The sequence below is a fragment of the Carassius carassius genome, chromosome 1, assembly GCF_963082965.1.
Source record: "Carassius carassius chromosome 1, fCarCar2.1, whole genome shotgun sequence".
NCBI lineage: Eukaryota > Metazoa > Chordata > Actinopteri > Cypriniformes > Cyprinidae > Carassius > Carassius carassius.
This window is the reverse complement of record NC_081755.1, coordinates 23,310,221-23,330,187: the sequence shown is the minus strand read 5'-3', so window position 1 is coordinate 23,330,187 and position 19,967 is coordinate 23,310,221. Positions and strand designations below refer to the sequence as shown.

General features: G+C 36.5%; 2 protein-coding genes across 2 annotated transcripts in view; one reads left to right on the top strand and one right to left on the bottom strand.

Moving 5' to 3' along the window:
• Window positions 1-15,130, top strand: part of rapgefl1 (Rap guanine nucleotide exchange factor (GEF)-like 1) — a 39,322-nt gene extending 24,192 nt beyond the window's left edge. The window contains exons 8-15 of the mRNA XM_059551737.1: window positions 239-361; window positions 1,566-1,744; window positions 2,302-2,392; window positions 2,744-2,794; window positions 3,551-3,638; window positions 7,460-7,524; window positions 8,645-8,699; window positions 13,054-15,130. Coding sequence (XP_059407720.1) covers window positions 239-361; window positions 1,566-1,744; window positions 2,302-2,392; window positions 2,744-2,794; window positions 3,551-3,638; window positions 7,460-7,524; window positions 8,645-8,699; window positions 13,054-13,178 — 777 coding nt within the window. The 3' untranslated portion in view covers window positions 13,179-15,130. The remainder of the gene's footprint in view (window positions 1-238; window positions 362-1,565; window positions 1,745-2,301; window positions 2,393-2,743; window positions 2,795-3,550; window positions 3,639-7,459; window positions 7,525-8,644; window positions 8,700-13,053) is intronic.
• Window positions 15,131-17,185: 2,055 nt separating this feature from the next.
• The window catches only part of ppp1r9ba (protein phosphatase 1, regulatory subunit 9Ba), a 45,423-nt gene continuing 42,641 nt past the window's right edge, over window positions 17,186-19,967 (bottom strand). Inside the window, exon 11 of the mRNA XM_059551732.1 lies at window positions 17,186-18,825. Within this exon, the coding sequence (XP_059407715.1) occupies window positions 18,772-18,825 (54 nt within the window). The 3' untranslated portion in view covers window positions 17,186-18,771. The remainder of the gene's footprint in view (window positions 18,826-19,967) is intronic.

Here is a 19,967-nt window from a genome sequence, read left to right as displayed (position 1 = left end):
AAGCCATCAGAAATCTTGTTTTATTCAACCACAAAGCGAAAGCAGTGTTTAGTCAAACAGAGAGCTGGAGTTATTTAAACTCTGTGATCGTAGTTCAGCTTCACTGTGTGAGGAGAATGCGGTAGATGGAAGCAAATATTCAAGACTTGGGGGCACCTAATGTAAAAGTTATTGAAAAAGCCATATTGACTCGTCTTTTGGTGATTCCGGTCCTCATCCTCATGTCTTTGTCGGTCAGATACCGCTCCCTGAGGAGATCCACTGGTCGCCAGGAGACAGCAAACTCCATGACATGAGCGCAGAGGAGGTGGCCAATCAGCTGGTGGTGTTCGACTGGGAACTCTTCAGCTGTGTGCACGAGGTCAGGACACTACGGCCCTCAAATCATCAGTATTCAGCTCCGCTTCACCACAGAGAGACACAGGCCAGCGGAAAGCTGCTGCATTGCATTGTGCACATAATATCAATGTGTTTAATGCTTGCACATCATTGTATTTGGGAGATATCAGGAGATTTGTTTTTAAAAGACGAATTCCTTGTAGCTCTGCATTAAATTTTGGTTATTAGTTCTTGTTTTATGTGCATGGCTGATGCTTTTATCCAAAGCAAATTGCAGGGCATGTAAGGTGCGTTTTATGTGAATTTGGGAATCAAACCCATGACCTCTTTAGTTGCTAGTATCATGCTCTCAACATTTATTTGTTTACTCTTTATTAGCTGCTTTTAAACTTAATAATTTCCAAGATTTTAAGTCCACAAATAAATGTTATCCTGAGTGTTTTTTTTAGATTGTAGATTATTTCATGTCTGTTTTTATGCTTCAGTTTCTTTCAAAATTCCTAAAAAAAAGTATTGTTATTGTTACCTAAAATTAAAACTAAATTATTAATTATCTCAAAGGTACTAAAAGTATTATGCAATGGCACGCATTACATGCACAAACAAAATAAAGAATAAAACTAGTAAATTGTGAGATTGGGAATTGAATTAGAGTTGAAAGTAAATAAATAAATAAAAAATAGACGAAAATCTTCAACTTTAAAAACTCTGAAATATTGCCATGACAGCTAACTGAAATAAAACATGTTTAGGTACTGAGACACTGAGATTATTAAAACCAAAACTATAATAGCGATATATAAAAATATGAAATAGATAAAATAATAAATTACAAAAGCTCATAACAACTGACTAAGACTTAAACTAAAATTTAAATTATTCAAAATGAATAGATCAATAATTATTATAATATTATGTAAATAAAACTAAAATAACACTGGCCTAAAATGGTCAACAATATATCTTAATTTATCAGTATGCATATTTATTTGGTGTATCCTTTGTAGGGTGGGTTACTACAAAGTCTGATCAAGACTTCTCTAGATGCATCCTCTGTAGTTTTCCATTGCAATCAAATGTGTGCTTTAGGAAACTGGCTTTTAGATAGCAAAGTCCATGTAAAAACATCAAAACTTTATGGCACATTATGCAATGTTTTCCATGTGTCTTTGTTCCTGTTCCTGTTTGATTTATTTATGATATTTTTTTGGGGTTTGTTGGAACAGGTGGAGTTTGTGTGTTACGTGTTTCACGGGGAGCAGGCTCGCTGGCGCCCCCTCAACCTGGAGCTGATCCTGCAGCGATGCAGTGAAGTGCAGCACTGGGTCGCCACAGAGATCCTGCAGTGCCAGTCGCTCCCAAAGAGGATACAGCTACTGCGCAAGTTCATCAAGATTGCAGCCTTGTGAGTGTATATGTGTTTGGGATGGGTACCAGCTGAAACTGCTTTTGAAGGTGTCAAAAATGAATTATTCAGGAGTCATCATGGCACTGAACTGCGTCATAACTGTGTATGTGATAACATATGACCACCCACATTATCAACACCTGCTCGGTACTCTGGCTCTCGGAGCGGGTGGGTAGCCACCATAGGCGGGGGAAGTGGGTGGGGGTGCTTAGGGTACTGCAGCACCCCGTTTTTTTTGTGGGCTACTGTTTAACTGTTGGGAAAAAAAAAAAAAAATCTGAGTGTCTATTTACACTAAGTGCAAATAGCCCACCTTATTGGCAGAGGCTATTTACACAATCTCCATCCACCAGTTGGGCCAGTCAACATTACAAAAGACGGCCCTCAGTTGTCAGATTCAGTGGAATAGATGGTAGAGCGTCCTCTTTTTTTATGTGATCGACCCGGTTTCGAATATGCCTTTTGAACAATTCAGAGAACAATTCTAAGACTGTTGAGTTGTTTGTTATGTGTGTGTGTGTGTGTGTGTAATGAGTGTTGTGTGTGTGTTTCAGATGTAAACAGCAGCAGGATCTGCTGTCGTTCCTGGCGCTGGTTCTGGGACTGGACAACCCTGCAGTCAGCCGCCTGCGTCTGACCTGGGAAGTGAGTGCATTTGCTTGTTAATCTCTCTTCTTCACACTCTCTTTCTCTCTCTCTCACACACAGTCTCTTAGCACCTCGTCCTACACTCGTTCCTAAGAACCGCCGAGTGTTATTCTTGGCAGGAGGCTATTAGCAGTTGTCATGACAACAGCTTGTGCTGTTCCAAAGGAAATGTTTCCATGTCCACCTGTGCATTTATTGTCCGTTATGCCTTTTGATTTTTAAATAAATCATAACTCCTTAAACCTTTTTTTACCTCATGTGCTGTGTTGTTTACATGCATCCAGTTCCTAATGGAGTTTTAATTTGCATGTGCAATGTGTGATTTGCTAATTGTGTGTGTTTTGGCAGGGTTTGCCAGGAAAGTTTCGGAAGCAGTTTCAGCAGTTTGAGAGCATTGCGGTAAGTGAAGAAAAATCCCAAATGCAATTTAATATCTGAACTGTTTTTCCTAGACAGCAGTGATCATTATCTGGACTATGAAATCAGTGTTCATTTGATAACTCTATACTCCAATTGTATGTCATCAATTGTCCCATTTGTGTCTATTTTTCTACTCAGTACTTTTAGATATAAGTACATTTATTTCTTTATTTCTTAATGAATGTTAGTTCACCCAAAAATGACATTTTTGCTGTTTATTTACTGACCTTCATTCATAAAATACAAGACAAGGGGTTCCATCACTTTGAAAGAAAACAAAATAAATCAAATATACAGGTACAGGACACACAAAATGAATCAAATAATGTTCAGTTTCCTGCACAGATGGATTGTTTTGCTCTGTAAGACCTCACTATATCGCCAGGAGCTATTTTGTGCCTCCTTTACCTGCTTTTTTTGATTCTCAAAGTGACGGAACCCATTGACTTGAATCACTAAGGACCACAGGTTCAGCTAAAAATCCTCTCTACTGTTCTACCGAAGAATAAAAGTCACTTACATCTTGGATAGCCTGAGGGTGAGCAAATTAACAGCAAATGTTCATTTTCGGGTGAATCATTCCTTAAGTAATTGAACGCAGTGTAACTGAGACCTCCATTAAGTCTCTTGATCTCTGAAAGAACAACCTCTGAGCAATAAAATTTGTCACTCTGCAGGCTGATTTGACATTAATCGACAGCATTCATAATGATGATGTTGTTTGTGCTGCTGCAGGACCCTTCGAGGAACCACAAATCATACAGAGACCTTCTAGCGAGCCTGAGAGCCCCACTCATACCCTTCACTCCACTGCTGCTAAAGGGTGAGTCCCTCACACACACACACACACACACACGTTACAGTAGCACCAGTGTGCTCTCAGTCTCTTCCTCCAGCTGTTGTCCATATGTGTTCCTCTAAAGTCCCCTCCTGCCGTGACTGCCTCTGTGATTTTGAAGTCAGTCTGAAAGGCCCCGCCTCATTAATTAATGTCCCTCTGATCTGCAGCTCCTGAACATGCTGGATTTCAGCCCCCCTGCAGGCTAACATGCACCAGGGATCAGCATGCATGCATACACATTAGTGCATTTTGTATTATTTTTTTTTTCACTGAGCCAATGTTATTTTCTATCCTCAAACCCTAAACTTAACCTTTAACCCCAGATTTTTTGCATGCCTTTAAGACATAATTTAATCTCTTTATGGGTTTCCTTGTGGACTTCTGTGGATTTCGTTCGTTATGCTTCAGGGGATATTTGGTCCCCATAATGAAAGCAAAACCTGACCCACACTTTGTTGCCTCAATTCATTCAAATGTTTATTACATGCTAAAATTGCTGCCTGAAAAGACGAAAATCTTGAATGAAGATCTGAGTGACTTGAGAACTTTTGAATTGTAGTGATTTTAAAACCGTCCATGTACACACACATACACACCTTTCCCTATTTGCTCATCCTCATTTCTACACACATTCACACACACACAGCTGCTATGTTCCTGTCCCATCTGTCCTCTCTGGTGTCTGTAGTCTCTCTCTGTCTCCTTCCCTCTAGGTGCTCATGACTCAAGCCTGTCAGGATCAGCTGAACATCAAAATCTTTGCTGAGCATTGCTCTGCGCTTCAGTCTGACACACATTACATGACTCTGGCATGAGACACACAGACATCAGAATACGAAAGACAGGCTTTAGAAATGAGGAAGAACAGGCTCAAGAATAATGAACTCAGGACTAAAACTTGAAAAGTCTGATTCATTGTAGCAAGCTGATTCATTTGGAGGAACAAAACACTCAAGTGTCCCTATAAATTATTTAATTATAATTTTTTCCTAGTGTAATATGTAGTTCTAGACATTTAGAATAGTTTTATTTCTTGTTTATTGATATGCCAATTTTATTTGTAATGCAAGGATTTACTGACAATATTTGCCAGATTAACAGTATACAACCAGTTTTATTGCTCAGGGACTATTGCCCACAATACAATGTGTCCGACTCCAAACATTTGGGAATGTCTTTGAGCACCTTTGATTTGTATTTGATGCTGATCTGTCACTCCTCGTAGCATGGCTTCATCTGTAGTCTGACAGTGCTGTTTAATGGATTTGAACACCGTGTCTCCTGCATGGTCTGCAAGTGTAAATTGTCATGAGTCTGCTGGGATAAAGATGTTAGAATGATGTTAGTAGTTGACTGAATCATTTGTGTCTAGAAATGTCAACTGATCTGAAAACGGGAATCCTGCAGGAGTCGTGTATATGTGCACATGTGAAATAGAAGTGCATTTGGCATGGCATCAAGTGAATTAGATGATGCTGATTGTAGCCACATTTCATCATAAATTCTGAGTATAGGAGTTAAAACGGCGACCTTCAGGAGAACTGGAGGGGTTGTTTGTTTGTGATGGCAAGGCGAAATGTGACGCGTGTTGCATTTTTAATGGCTCAGAGAAGCAGGTCAGGAGGTGAAGCATGATGCACCCCTCCTTTCGGCCTTTCTCAACATTTAGGTAACTTTATCGCCATGGCTAAGAAAAGGCATTGTACTTTTTACATTTTAAATAATATATATATATATATATATTGGTGCTGTCAACGTTAACGCGTTAACGCATGCGATTAATTCTTGTCTGGTTTAACGTGTCAAAATATTTAACGCAATTAACACAGCATCCGTATTTTCTGCCATCCGTTGGCTAGCTTTACATTATATGATCACGCTCTTATTCATTTAAATGCTTTTAAACATTTCAAGCGCGGCAAGACAAAAGAGAATACGCTGTCTGTGAATGCCCCTATGTGACACACACACACACACACACACACACATACAATGCATAGACAGGGCGCCAGAATCCAGTTCTCTTAAGCGCTTGAACTAACAATAAACATCCCAAAGTGCCAGTTTTGTCGATTATCGTCATAAGAGCAATCTTAAATGATTTATATAAAGTCTAAAATGAACAAAAAGAGTTGTGAGAGATTGAGGCGAGATCCATAGACAGTATATAAACGGTGAGATCCGCGTGTCTGTCTGGGACAGCAGCCAATAAAGCTTCCTGTCAGTAAAGTTAAAGAACAAAGGGAACAGAGAAAATGACTCGCTGCTCTTGACTAAATAACTTTTGTAGCTTTAATAAGGATTAACTATTTAATTTATAGTTTATGCAGTGCAGACTGCATATAACTTTGATAACTTTATTAAATTTCTGTATATTTCCTAACTGTTAAGACAGGAAGGGCAGGAGTAAACATGACATTTATTATGGGTTTATGTTAGCATTGTTTTAAGTTTACTTAAATTAAAAACTGTTATATTTTTGAAGCCTAATAATAAATGTAAAAAATAAAAAAAATCAGTAGCTGTATTAATATCAGTAATACTGGCCTTCATTCATAAAAAGATGCCATTTAAACAAGTATTTAAAATATACTGTCTTTATGTTGTTTCTACATTAATTTGATTAACTGTGAAATTATTACATAAAAAAATATATTAAAAACATACAAAAACATTTCTTTTTTTATTGCGATTAATTGCGATTAATCACAGAAAAAAATGTGTGATTAATCTAGTTAAAGTTTTTAATCGATTGACAGCACTAATATATATATATATATATGTATTATATGTATTATGTGTATTATGTGTATATGTATATGTAGTAGTAGTAATAATAATAATAATAATGGTTTACTTCCCCAGTTGAGATATAATGTTAATAAGTTAAGAAATAATATGCTAATTAATTTATGTTCGACAGATAAATAGAAACCAGTGGAGTCCCACAATTATGATTGATGAACTGTACATTCTGTACCAGTGTTATTTAAGCAATATTTATAATATTCATTTATTTAGCTTTTATTTTTAGATTATATTTTTAGATAAATAGATTGTTTTAGTAATTTTGTACTAATCTAAAATTGTATATTTCTGTAAAAGTTTTTATTTAAAATGTAAAAAAAAAAAAAGAAAAAAAAAAGGTTCTGCTCATTTTTAGTACTTAAATGTATTAATTTTTAGTTTAGCTGTCAAAGCAAATATCAAATTCTTAGGAAGTTGAGAACTTTATTATATTTTGTTCAATATTATGAAAAGCTTTTCCCCCTTAGCTTTAGTTATCAATAAGAACACTGCTCTATACACCTTCTTAAATTCAAACTGGTCTCGGTTATTACCAAAACCCTATATAGTAGACAGACGGTGAGCTCACGCTGAACTGCAGGCCTCAAACAGTCGCGTGAAACTGTAAGCCTGCAGATAATTACTTTTATGAGCCGATACATTGGCCTCTCTCTCTCTCTCTCTCTCTCTCTCTCTCTCTCTCTCTCTTTACTCAGTCATCTGTATTCAGTAGACTCATCCTGACAGCATGTAGTGTCTCTAACATTCTCCTCTCATGTTACCTGCCTCTCCCTCTTTTTCACCAGACCTGGCCCAGGCACTGACAGATCAACCATCATGACATGATGACTGCTCACTTCTCCTTCTCACTCTCTCTCTTTCTCTTTTGTTGCGTGTGCACGTCAAGCTTCAGCTCAGAGAGAAGACGCCTGGCTGAGCGAGTGATGGCATGATGACATGTCATTACATAACTGTTCCCTTTATTGTGCATTCACTCTCTCACTCTCTCTCTGCAGATCTGACCTTCCTCCATGAGAGCTGTAAGACTTTCCATGGGGAGCTGGTTAATTTTGAAAAGATGGTGAGTTGGTATATATAATGGAAGTAATGATGTGCTTACATTAATGCACACACATATTTATTTAGATACTTAGATGAGGATATACCATAGACTTCTGTTATGTGTAAAATGGCTAATTATCATTTCTACAGACTAGCAGTCATCTTAATCCTACCACTGAAAGGAACTTCATTTAAAACGAATATATGTTTAGCATTAATTATTCATTTTTATTTAATAATAGGGTTAATAACTTTTTTTATTATTTTTTTCAATTAAATATTGAAAATAGGAATTGGTTCTTTTAAAAAAAAATGATAACCAATCTATTTCCAGGTTTTTTTCATTAATGTTTCCACATTGCAGTCATAACAGCATTATAAAGTATCTGCTTCTATTGTCCTCATCTGTAAGTCACTTTGGTAAAAGGATCTGAAAAATGACTAAATGTTAATGTATTAGGACCCCCTATACCTTTTGTTGTGACAACACGCATGCATATAAATTTTAGTCCGCTGTGCATGAAAATGAATAATCAACTTTTAAGCATGTTTAATTGCTTCCCACTGTTTATAATGTCTGTGTAAAAAAAATTATAAATATATCCTCTACTGTTCAAATGTTTGAAGAAATCAATCAAACGCCACAGTAAAGACATGTATAATGTGACTAAAGATTTTTATTTCAAATAATTGCTGTTCATTTGAACTTTTTCCACACAAATATATGAACTTTTTTCAACATTGTTTTCAAAAGCAGTGTTGCTGAAAATTCAGCTTTGCATCACAGGAATCAATTATATTTTAAAATCTATTACAATAGAAAACAGCTACTTTTAAATTGTCAAAAGATTTCACAGTATTACTGTTTCCAGTGTATTTTTGATCAAACGAATGCAGCTTTAGGCTTTTGTTCTTAAACAGCTTGATGAGGGTGTAATGAATGCAGTAAAAACTGTCTTCATTGTGCATGCCTTTTCCAACAAAATGACTAAAATAATCATTAAAAATGGACACTGAGACTTTAATACACAATATTCTGTACAGCTAATTAGAGGCCACAGGTACATTATTTTGTGACTGCATACCATTCACTGACTGACTGTCAACCAAATCTCTCTCTCTTTTTTTTCTTTCTGTAGCACAAAGTGGCTGAGATGGTGCGAAGCATCAGGCGGTATAGGAGCACTCAGCTAGGTATGTGTATTCCTACACACACACACACACACACACACACACACACACACTCAGACAGACAGACATCGGCCTGTCAAATAGGATTAGTGCAAAAGTAGAGCATGTCTCCACCCGCCAACATAACAACCTACCTACATGAACACACACACACACACACACACACACACACACACACCTGTCTGAGTGGATTAGTTCTAGGAGACTGCTGCTCCACCCTGCCACAGCCCATCTGTTTGGGACAGCACAGCCCTCGGGGCCACGAGCCACAGGGCACCGCTTCATAATACACACGAACACACACACTCCCTCAGCGTTTTCAAATAATCATCATGTTAAACAGCAGGATTTGTGGTGAGAAACAACATTACCCATGATGCTGTGCATAAAATTCCACCAATCAGAGAGCTGCGGCCAGCAAATCACACCAACTGAGCTTGGTCTCCTGTGCTCTCAAAATACTGAAATGTTGGATGGTTTCTATAGAAAATCAACAGATTTCACAGAATAGTTTTTAATTCAGTTATGTCATTCACAATGCTTCATGGGACTGTAGTTCTAAGTGTAGTTCTTTTGTCTTTTTATCAGATTTGTCAAATAAAAGTTTGCAATGCTGTGATTCACCTCGTAGCTGTTCATAACGCTTTAACTAAGACTTTGTCCCTATGGAAAAATAATTTGGAAAAAGTACTTATGAACCGCTGCTGAAAAAATGGATGGGCATTAATGCACTGTGTTGGTCTTGATGCTGTCATTAGGTGTTCAAAATATGGACTAGGTGTCCATATTTGTTTTCTGAAGCTGCGATTAGCTGAATATCAGATTGTGTTTTGTAATTCTATTTGTGGTTTTACCGCTTTGGAATCTTGACTCCCTAGATTCAAATCTCAGCCACACAAACAAAACATGGCTTCCATGGTAACCGTGAGGTTCTGTGAGGTAGAACAGCCGTGACTCTGCACGCACCCACACAGCCTTCCACACGCCCTGCAGAAAACATTTCCTTCCTCTCCATGCAGCTGTTTGTTTTCAGGTTGTCATGCATCATTTTGTCATTATCATGATCAGTTGAAACCTGCATTTCTGCAATCATCAAGTGGTAAACACAATTTACGATTTATTATTTAAAAAGAGATTTTTGGATTGACACTTTTCTATAAAAGGTTTTCATCAGTGGTTGAATTTCTATAACAGAAGTGAACAATAATAATGTAAAAAAATTATCCTTATTAACTCAATGGACAAACTATGACAGGAGAAAGTAAGAAATCTAGTTAGAAAAATCAAATATCATAGCTCTAAGTATGGCAATTACCTTTTTAGATATGAGTATTTTAAAATACAGATTTGAGGTGTAAAAAATAAGTGTATGATACCTTTTACGTTTTCATGATTTTGCTTCCCTTTCATTTGTAGATAGGAGCTGTGCTTTTATACACTATAGATGAACAGTTTTGGGACTGTAAGGTTTTTATTTATAAGGAAATTAATACTTAAGTCAACAAGGATGAATTGAATATTCATCAATATTAATATTATATTTATATAATATATTATTATATAAATTATAATAATATATATATTATAAAACAATACTAAAAAACATAATTATGGGTAATAACAAGAAATGTTTCTTTAGCACTGAATCAGCATATTAGAATTGGTAGCGCTGAAAACAAACATCAAAATAGAAAACAACGTATAACATTAGAGTTTTTACCGTATTTTTTACATAAAGTAATTCAGCCTTGGTGAGAATAAGAGACTTCTTTCAAAAACATAAACAAATCTTACTGAGCTCGAACTTTTAAATTAAAGTGTATTTATTACCTACCGTATTATTGGAATTATACCATTTATATTTATTAGCATTAGAGGTGTTTCTCTCTAGCAGCTTAATATTGTTATAGCGGTGTTAAGCGGTGTTAATATGCTGTTAAGCGGTGTTAATATTCCACCATATTTTAGCAGCACTAGAACTGAGTCAGCCTCATTTTTTTTAGTATGAATCACTAAGAAAAGAACCCCTTTGGGCTGTTATTCTTTTCTTCTCTCATGTAGCTGCTGTGCTGTGTGTCTCCAGTTTGTCGATCAGCAGGTCTCGTGCGTCAGGCCACTTATTTTCCCGTCTGTGGCTCTGAATGAGGGCTGTAATTATCATGGCTCATTCTCCCTCCATCTACCTGAGTGGATTGCCCTCATCTATTTCCATTAGAGGGATTGATGGCCAGCCAAGCGCACAGCACTTTTTCAGTCTGGTGTGTAGAAGTGGCCTTAGAACAATCCATTTCTCTCTATGCTCTGCAAAGAATCGAATTTAGATGCACCCCAAACCACCGTCCATCGTCTTTGTCATCACACATAAAACACTAATATTTATGTTGAATGTTTGTTGTTGGATTGATGCTGGTGTAGCGTGACGCTCCATCTATCGCCCACGGAACCGGATCCCATTTGCAGTGACATTTCTATACAGTGGCTGAAGCTCCTTTGGTGACGAGTCGAGGCCAGAGGGCATCAGTTTCAATAGAGACATTGCAGCCATTGACATTTGTAAGAGCACGCACAACTGCTTTCCCTGACGCCGGCTCTGAACTTTGGGGGAGCTGCTCGGATGTGAGACTTAATGACTCCGTAATTGTCTCTAATGCTCTCCTGCTGTCAAAGCGTCAAAGGAAGGAGGATGCAGATGATCTCTTATCGTTAGAAAAGAAAAATCACAGAGGAAATGAATTCAGTTTCCAGTGTTGCTCCAAGACGTTCATGAGCAAATGGGTCACATTTCAGCTTGAAATTCTTTATAAAATAGTCTCTGACTGAATGATCTGGGATCTGCTGTCTACATTTAGTTTTTTTAATTCTAGGCTATTTTAGGAAATATCTGGAAAAAGTCATCTTTGTTAATCAATATCTTTGTCTGGTTTTGTTACAAAACATCCTCAACACAAGATAAATGTACACTAGGGTTTAATGTTTGGGGTCGATATGATTTAAAAAAAAGACTCTCATGAGCCTGCATTTTTTAAATCATAAATACAGTAAAACAGTAATATTCTGAATATTCTGTCACATGCTCCGTCAGAAATCATTATAATATGCTGATTTGCTGTTCAAGAAACATTTTTTTTTTATTGTAATCACTGTTGAAAAGCGCTGTGATGCTTAGTATTTTTGTGGAAACCTTGATACATTTATTTTTTTCAGGTTTTTTAATGAACAGAAAATGCTAAAGCACAGCATTTATTTGAAAGTGATATTTTTGAACGAATGATTTTAGCAGCATAGGTTTGCAGTAGCATCTGTCTCACTATAACCTGAGTGACAGCTGAATCTGATGCAGAGACAGGGAGTTTTTTCTTGAGATCAGAGAGGACAATGTGCAGCTATTCATAGCTACTGAAAGAGCTGTTTTCCTTCCTCCTACTCTCACTTACTCTCTTCTTGCAGTTTTTTTTAAAGTATGGCTTAGCAACGGATGCTGTGTGTGTGTGTGTTTGTGTGAAGTCGGGTCAGCTGGACACGAGCGGTATCTCTACCACGCCACCATGTGGTCAGCCTCAGTATCACCTCGATCAATACATCACTACATTTTTACTCCTCTGCAGTTTACAGTAGCAGTTGGAGGATACTGTCAATGTAATACTTATAAAGAGTTACAATTCTGTCATCTGCTAACCCTCGTTTCAAACATGTATGACATTTCTTTACCTGAACACAACATATGTTTTGAAGACATGCAGGGTAATGTTATTTGTTAGTGTTTAATAGTTGCATTATTAATATTCATTAACACTACCAGTTTGGAATAATCAAAAATTTCTATTTTTAAAGAATTCTTTTATGCTCATCCAGGCTGTTATTTATTGACCAGAAATACAGCAAAACCGGTAATATTGTAAAATAGTATTGCAATTTAAAATAACCATTATTAACAATTGAGTACCAATAATTACTGATGATAATTGAGCATCAAATCTGCATATTAAACTGATTTCTGAAGGATAATGTGACACTGAAGACTGGAGTAATAATGCGGAAATTCAGCTTTACCATCACTGGAATAAATGACATTTGAAAACATATTACAATAGAACATTTTTTTAATTGTAATAATATTTGACAATGTTTCTGTTTTTACTGCATTTTTAAACAATTAAATGCTAGCTTTGTTGAGCATAAGAGTCCTTATCATTCCTATTCATCAGTTTTGTATTGTACTATAAATATTACATACATGAATTTATAAAAAGTGTGTTTTAAATGAAAATGTCAGATTTTGTGACTTCTGTGTTTCTTTGGATTTCTTTCTTTTAGCGCCGTTAATTGATTTCTTTTTCTCCTTCTGTCTGTCTCACAGTGATGGAGGCCGAGCCGTCCCCCTCTCACCTCCAGACGAAAGCGTATGTGCGGCAGCTGCAGGTCATCGACAATCAAAACCTGCTTTTTGAGATGTCCAGCAAGCTAGAGCCAAAAGACATGTGAATGGACCAAGCCAACCTACAAGCCATATCTACAAAACCTCTTGTCCCCGCCAAATAAACCCACACTCCCAACCCTTCTTTCTCCATTGTGGTAGATCAACCCAGCTGGGCTGTCAATCATCTCAGGCTCTGCCTCCGAATCATCGAACCAGGAACTTTCTTTAAGGAAAATGGTGTGAATTGTGTTTATAGTGGCTTATTCTGTGTCAGTGTTAATTATGACCACACATAGTGGTCTGGATTCATTTCTACTGTTTTTTTTTTTCACAACTGAAGGGAAACCTGTCCTGATTGCACTGCCATCAGTTGAACTGAACCAAACCGGAATAAGCTTAAGCTGTACAGTTTGTCATCCTGGCCTTCAGAAACACGGACTGCATTTTGGACATTCATGACCCTAAAATACATGAGACAATCTGACCTTTGGTCTTCCCTCCTCCCCTGCCAACATTGGCACTTACTGTGCATTAGATGTTAGATATGGATCCCCAGCCATCAAAAATGAGTCCTGAATCCAAGACCAGCTCCAACGTACGGGATATTCTTTAGTTCAATGATTAAGTCATAAGAAATACACTTCAACTGGATGTTAAATTAAATGTATAAGAACATATAAACTGCAAAAAATCTATTTATGGCAATATTTCTGTCTTTTTTTTTTTTTTTCTAGAAACAAAATTGCATAAAGTAATAATACATTTAATATTTCAAATTGAGTAAATGTAGTATATTTAATAAATGTCTTAAATATTAAATATATCAAACATTTGGTTAGATTTATGCTTAAAACAAGAAGAGACAGTAGAGTAAAAACAAGATGTATACTCTGAAAACAAGCCTTGAACTTTATTCAGATTAGGAATTTTAATATATCATTTGATTAGATTTATCTTGTTTTAATGACTTTTGCATAGAAGAAAAAGAGACAAAAATATTGCTTATATATATATATATATATATATTATTATTATTATTTTTTTGTAGTGTAGAAGCCAAATTTAACTTAGCTGTTAATTTATTAAAGATTAGTGATGGACCAAAAAAAAAAAAAAAAAAAAATATATATATATATATGTATAAATGGACCAAATGCAGTATTCTTTTTTCTTTTTTTTGAACAGAACCACTTATTCAATGTAATATAGCATTGATGGCCCAGCTTCATTTCAGCTGGAGCTTTACTTGGTCAAGCACTTGTTTTCAGTCTGCCCTTTGTGTTTTGTTGAAAGGGCCTGGTGGGAAGTTAAATAATTCTCCTAGCTGGAAAAGTGTTTATTTGCACCCAAGCTGTAAACGGTCTCTGTATGGGACGACTTGTCTTGGTTCGGACTCTCTCAGGATCTCCTCCTGAGGTCATACAAGGGACGGCCTGTAAGGCTGCACTGTACATACTTCATGTAAATAGCAAAAATAAATATGAATATGACTCTATTTTATGTAAGAGCTATGAGATGGACTCTCAAGAAGAATATTTGTTTTGTAAATCTGAGAAAAAGAAATGTATGTGTACAGTTTAAAAGGCGACGGCCCAGACAGAGTCTGTGGTTTGCGATGAAAGTATTGTATAGCATATTCACTGGTTTTTGTCATTTCTGTTTGATATCATTTCTTATCCGTGACAGATGACCTGTACATATCCTCTGTTTTGGTTGCGTAGATTTTCTGTCTGCAATGGATGAATTGTACAGCATGTAGGTGGTTTAGTTGGATTTTGCTGTTTTTATTTGGTCAAAGTTTCTCATTTGTTTTTATTTGATCTTTTTAAAGCGGGTATTCTCTTGTTGTTCTTTTGGTTTTGTACAGAAGTCCGTGTTTACAGTGCGATTATCTAAAACTCAGACATGTCCAGTGAAAGATATGGAGGGCAGGGCATGCAATATCACCCCGCCCCCTTTTCTTGACATGAGTCAAAGATGCATCTAAAATAAAGCCTCTTGTGATGAGCTCTCCAGATGTTCTGCCTCGCTACGTGTGTCTGTGCACAGGGTGCAAAAATGTTTTTTTTTTCTAGCTAAAGGTTTTAAAATTATGTGATTCTCAATCATTATTGGTTATTACTCTCGTTTTTTTCTTTCCAGTCAAACAAGGCCCGTTTATTCAATAAGCCTAACTGTGACTTGCTCCGACTGTAACATTTGAATCTGCTGCAGTCAGATTGCTCCAAATTCACACAACAACCATTCAAATGGTTTTATTCATTGAAAAGAATCGACTCTGATTTCTTTAAAATCACAACGAAGGCCATCTTTTTCTTAACAAATAGTGGAGTAGCTTGGATCCATTTAACAAATATAAATACAATTTGTTTAAAGATTTCTTCATTGTTTTAGTGCTGTAGACAAATATATATATATATATATATATATATATATATATATATATATATATATATATATATATATATATGAAGGAAATAATAATTTTTCAATGTATCAATATTGCTAAGTGCTATAAGATACAACACATTTTAACTAGTGCATTCAAATGATTAATTGTGATTAATCGCATCCAAAATAAAATTGTAAATTGTTAAATAATAAATTGTTTACATTATGTTTGTGTACTGTGAATATATAAATACACACACATAGAGTATTTTTTTTAAATATTTATGTTTATATATATATATATATATATATATATATATATATTTATTTATACATTTAATATATAAACATTTGTCTTAAATGTATACATGCATGTTTTGTATTTATATATACATAATATACACCATACACACACATATGTAAACAAAACTTTTATTTTGGATGCGATTGTTTGACAGCACTAATTTTAACTTAAAACTTAACAGCAATTGCTCAGCATTGTAAACCCACTTGCACATCGACTTTCACAACGAAACAAAAAAAGACAAAATTTCAATCTTGCTCAGAACATTTCTGCATTTATTATGACAGTACTTGTGCAATTATTGAACATGATGATGCTTACTTCAAATGAAGAACATCTTCCTCTGGTTCATGTTGTAGCAATTTACACAGCAGGGTTAAGAAAGGAACTAAAGAGCAACCTACAGAAGAAACTGAGCCCAGTTCGTAAAACAACTATAAAACCGGTGTTCCTGCTTCATGTTAGGTGTCAGACAAATGCGCTAATGTCATAATTTTGGCAATCAAATTACAAATTGTGGCATTTGTAGAGCCCCCCCCCCCCATCCAATATAGATCCAAGCAAATTGCTGCTTGTTTTACGACACTGTGATGTAACCTCTTTAAACATGTTATTTTGTACTCATTTTATTATTAGATTTTAATACAACGTAGGACACCCGAAAATAAAGAGGAACTAACTATTACACCAGCAAGGAGAAAAACACAGACCTCTTTCCTGTACATGGAAGCAAATTCATTTCATTAAAGGCAGCAGCTAAGCTAAGCTAAGCTAAAATGTGAAATTTAAAAGCATTTAAAAGATTCAAAGTGTCCGTTACCTCCATAAAAACCCAGTTTGCTCGTTTCTACAGTGAGATGCACGGGAATATGAAATGAGCCTTTCTATGTTTCAACTGTGTCACCTCTGGACATCCATACACAAGGTCGTTGTGTACAAGCCAGCAAACAGAGGCTCACAGTAAACACATCTATATACAGCACATACCACTGCTTTGTTCAAATATCTTTGCTAATAAGGTCCTTGTCAACCCAGTGGGCTTCCTTAGTTGTAAGAGTCAATGAGATTTAATATTTAATATTTAAGTCCCATATTTAATGGACCGAGAAAATCATTTCCAGTCAGTGCTTGTTCTCGCTTGCTTGAAAAATGATTTTAGGTGACTATGACAATGAAAGTCAGACATAAACTCAGTCTAATTGCAGTTTTCGATGACTGACATTCAAAATAAGTTAGCTGCAGAATAGTAATGGTTTAACGATTCCTATTATGTTCCTACCATCGCTTCACGAAACACTTACCCTGCTGCTTTATCAACATTTTAACCAAAAAACAGAAAATGACATGTAATAGTTAAAGAAAACGTTATGAAACAGTTTGTAAAAAGCTGAACAACACTTAAACACTTTAAAGAGGGAAATGGGAAGAACTCCAATGCTCTTAAGGTTTTCAATACTGAGCCTAGAATAAGAGTTTTTTTGGCATGTGAAAAAACAACTTGATTCTCTTTCAGTATTATGGTTGATGTAAGAGGCCCAACAGTGAGAACAAGACACAACTATCTGATTCAGTTAAAGAAAATAATCTGCGCTCCACAGACTGAGGGCCGTTCACACAGAAGGCGTTCTCTTCTGTTCTGTGTGAACGGCCCCCAAGAGTGGTTTAACGAACATTTCACCGCTTAATTCTGCTCGTGTCCTATGAATGAGGCTCAGTGTCTCTAACATGCCAAACTTGAGATCATCTGTGGATTTGAGTTTAAAAAGGGGACATATAATCGAGGTCTCAAATTCCTGTTTCAGAATTCCAGTTTTCCCAGGAGTACAATAAAAAACAAAAACACTTATAACACAACATAACGAAGACAAAGGTGGCTTATAACACCACAACCCAACTAAAATGAGATCCCACATCATATGGAATGATAATACTGAATGAATCAGACAGAGGAGGACTTAAGCGGAAAACTTTAGGATTCTCCTGGACTCTCTGTAGTGCAGTCTGAGTGCACTTACTGTGGCTCATTGGAGTAAACACACTACAAGCCTGCTTAAACACAGAGGGCTGGTGAAAGGTTTCGGGTAGCAATTAAACAAGGCCATATTTCTGATTGATGCAGAAGTCTTCCTCTGTCACGTCACAGAGTCAGACGACACTGCAGGGTTGACCGAGGCACATGAGCACTGTACCACCTAACCACAATCACTGGAGTTAAAGCACAACGTGATGCTTAATGAAGAAACATCACCCATAAGCCCCTATTCATTCTATTTCCATTAAGACGTCTTTTAAACAGAAAGCAAACATGAGAAGCCCCTGAATGCTAACTCTACTAACACTACACTTTTCACACCCTGTTTTCCAATTTTTCTTAAAAATCCTCTCTTTTGCCATGAAAAAATGGATTCATTTTCACTGTATGATTTGTCTAGACGTGAAAAGTAAAGAAAGCCCTTACCCCTTCTCCTCCCCCCCGGCACATTGCTTAAGCGGTTTTAATATTTAAATATATGCCAGAATATATACAAACAGTCCTCTTGTCAGTCACTGCTATACAGGCCGCCTCTCGCTCCAGTCCTACACTTATTAAGGGTGCATGTGGGCACCCGTGCTGTCTTTATCCAGCAACCGTTTCGCTCTTCTCCTGCAAGCACGTGAGTGAACGTTTATTAACGAAGAGGTTTTACATTCCTGCCGAGAGCAGAGAGGCTCATAATACCTTTAAGGGCGCTTAAAAAGAAACGGAGAACATGACTAAATGACTATAAAAAGGGCCTCCTGATGGCTAGACGTCCCTCAGGCGACTGGTACAGTGTGTTTTGTCCCCTCTTTGTCCCCGGTAACATCCCCTCAGCATGTTTCCTGGCTCTTCAGGCCATGGAGGGAAAATGTGGTCGGAGGGTAGAGTGGGCGGAGTTCAAGGCATTTCTGTCATTCTCTCCGTCATTTCCACAGAGGAAGGTTTACGACGGCTCCAAACTCTTCAGAGTGCCAACCTTTGACTCCAAATCAGTAATCTGCGATGGAAACAGAGGAAAGTTCACGACATTTACACTTAATATTGACAGTTTTAAATATGTGGCAAATGCTTTTATCTTTAAATGCATACATAACTGTTCAAAATTTTGGGGTTCATATTTTTTGAAAATGTTCACCAAATACGTGATACAAAATTTTTTTGGACTGTTGTGTTTACATCTTGCATGACATCATGCACGACACGCTCAAGTAAAAATAGGATTAATAATAGTGATTTTCGCTTCAAGTTCACATTGATTTCTAAAACACAATTTTACATTTTGAGTTGACCAAAGTGCTGTAATGTTGACAACTAGAACAAAAAAGTTTATTTTAAGGAGATTACATGAATCTCTACAATACATTACAAGCCAAGATTAAAGCTGCAAGCAGCGATGAACGGGCCCTCGCACCCGGGCTCACCGGCAGCAAGTGGCTTTAGTAAAAAGCTGAACGGTGAGAAATATGCATTTAAAGTCATAAATATAAGTGGAATATATCAAAGTATCTTCCATATATGTGCCAATCTTCCTGTTACCAGCAGGTGGCGCTATCATTATAATGGAATATTGGCCTTCAGATGTGTTCAGGCCAGGACTCTTATCGAACATGCAGAGTCTGGGGAAGATTGAACATTTTATGCCTGAGTTACAACAACTTCTCTTGCTGTGGCGAGACATCAAATTATGTCTTGGCGCCATGGACACGCCCTTTAACAAAAACTCAAGATCTCCACAATTTAACATTACACAGGCCTTTAGATTAGACTGACCACAAAAAATACATTAATGTAAAAAAATCTCTAGGAGTAGTTTGTTGCAGCGTAAAACCTGTAACTTCCTGTTTCCACCAGGTGGCGCTATGACTATAACTGAATATGGGCATGTAGGAACAGTCAACAACCTCTGATCTGAAGATCTGAGGGATCGCGATGGATTATGCATAGACAGAAAGATTGATATGTAAGTGGGCGCCTGTCTGTTTAAAGATTTAAATACAAATAAAAGAATCTACCGCTAATACACATAAAATAAAACTAGTATTCGCATTCACCCTTGTTGATCACACAGTGCGTAGGTACAGTATGTAACAATGAAAGCCGGTTGAAAATCAATACAAATATACAACGATTCAAATCAGT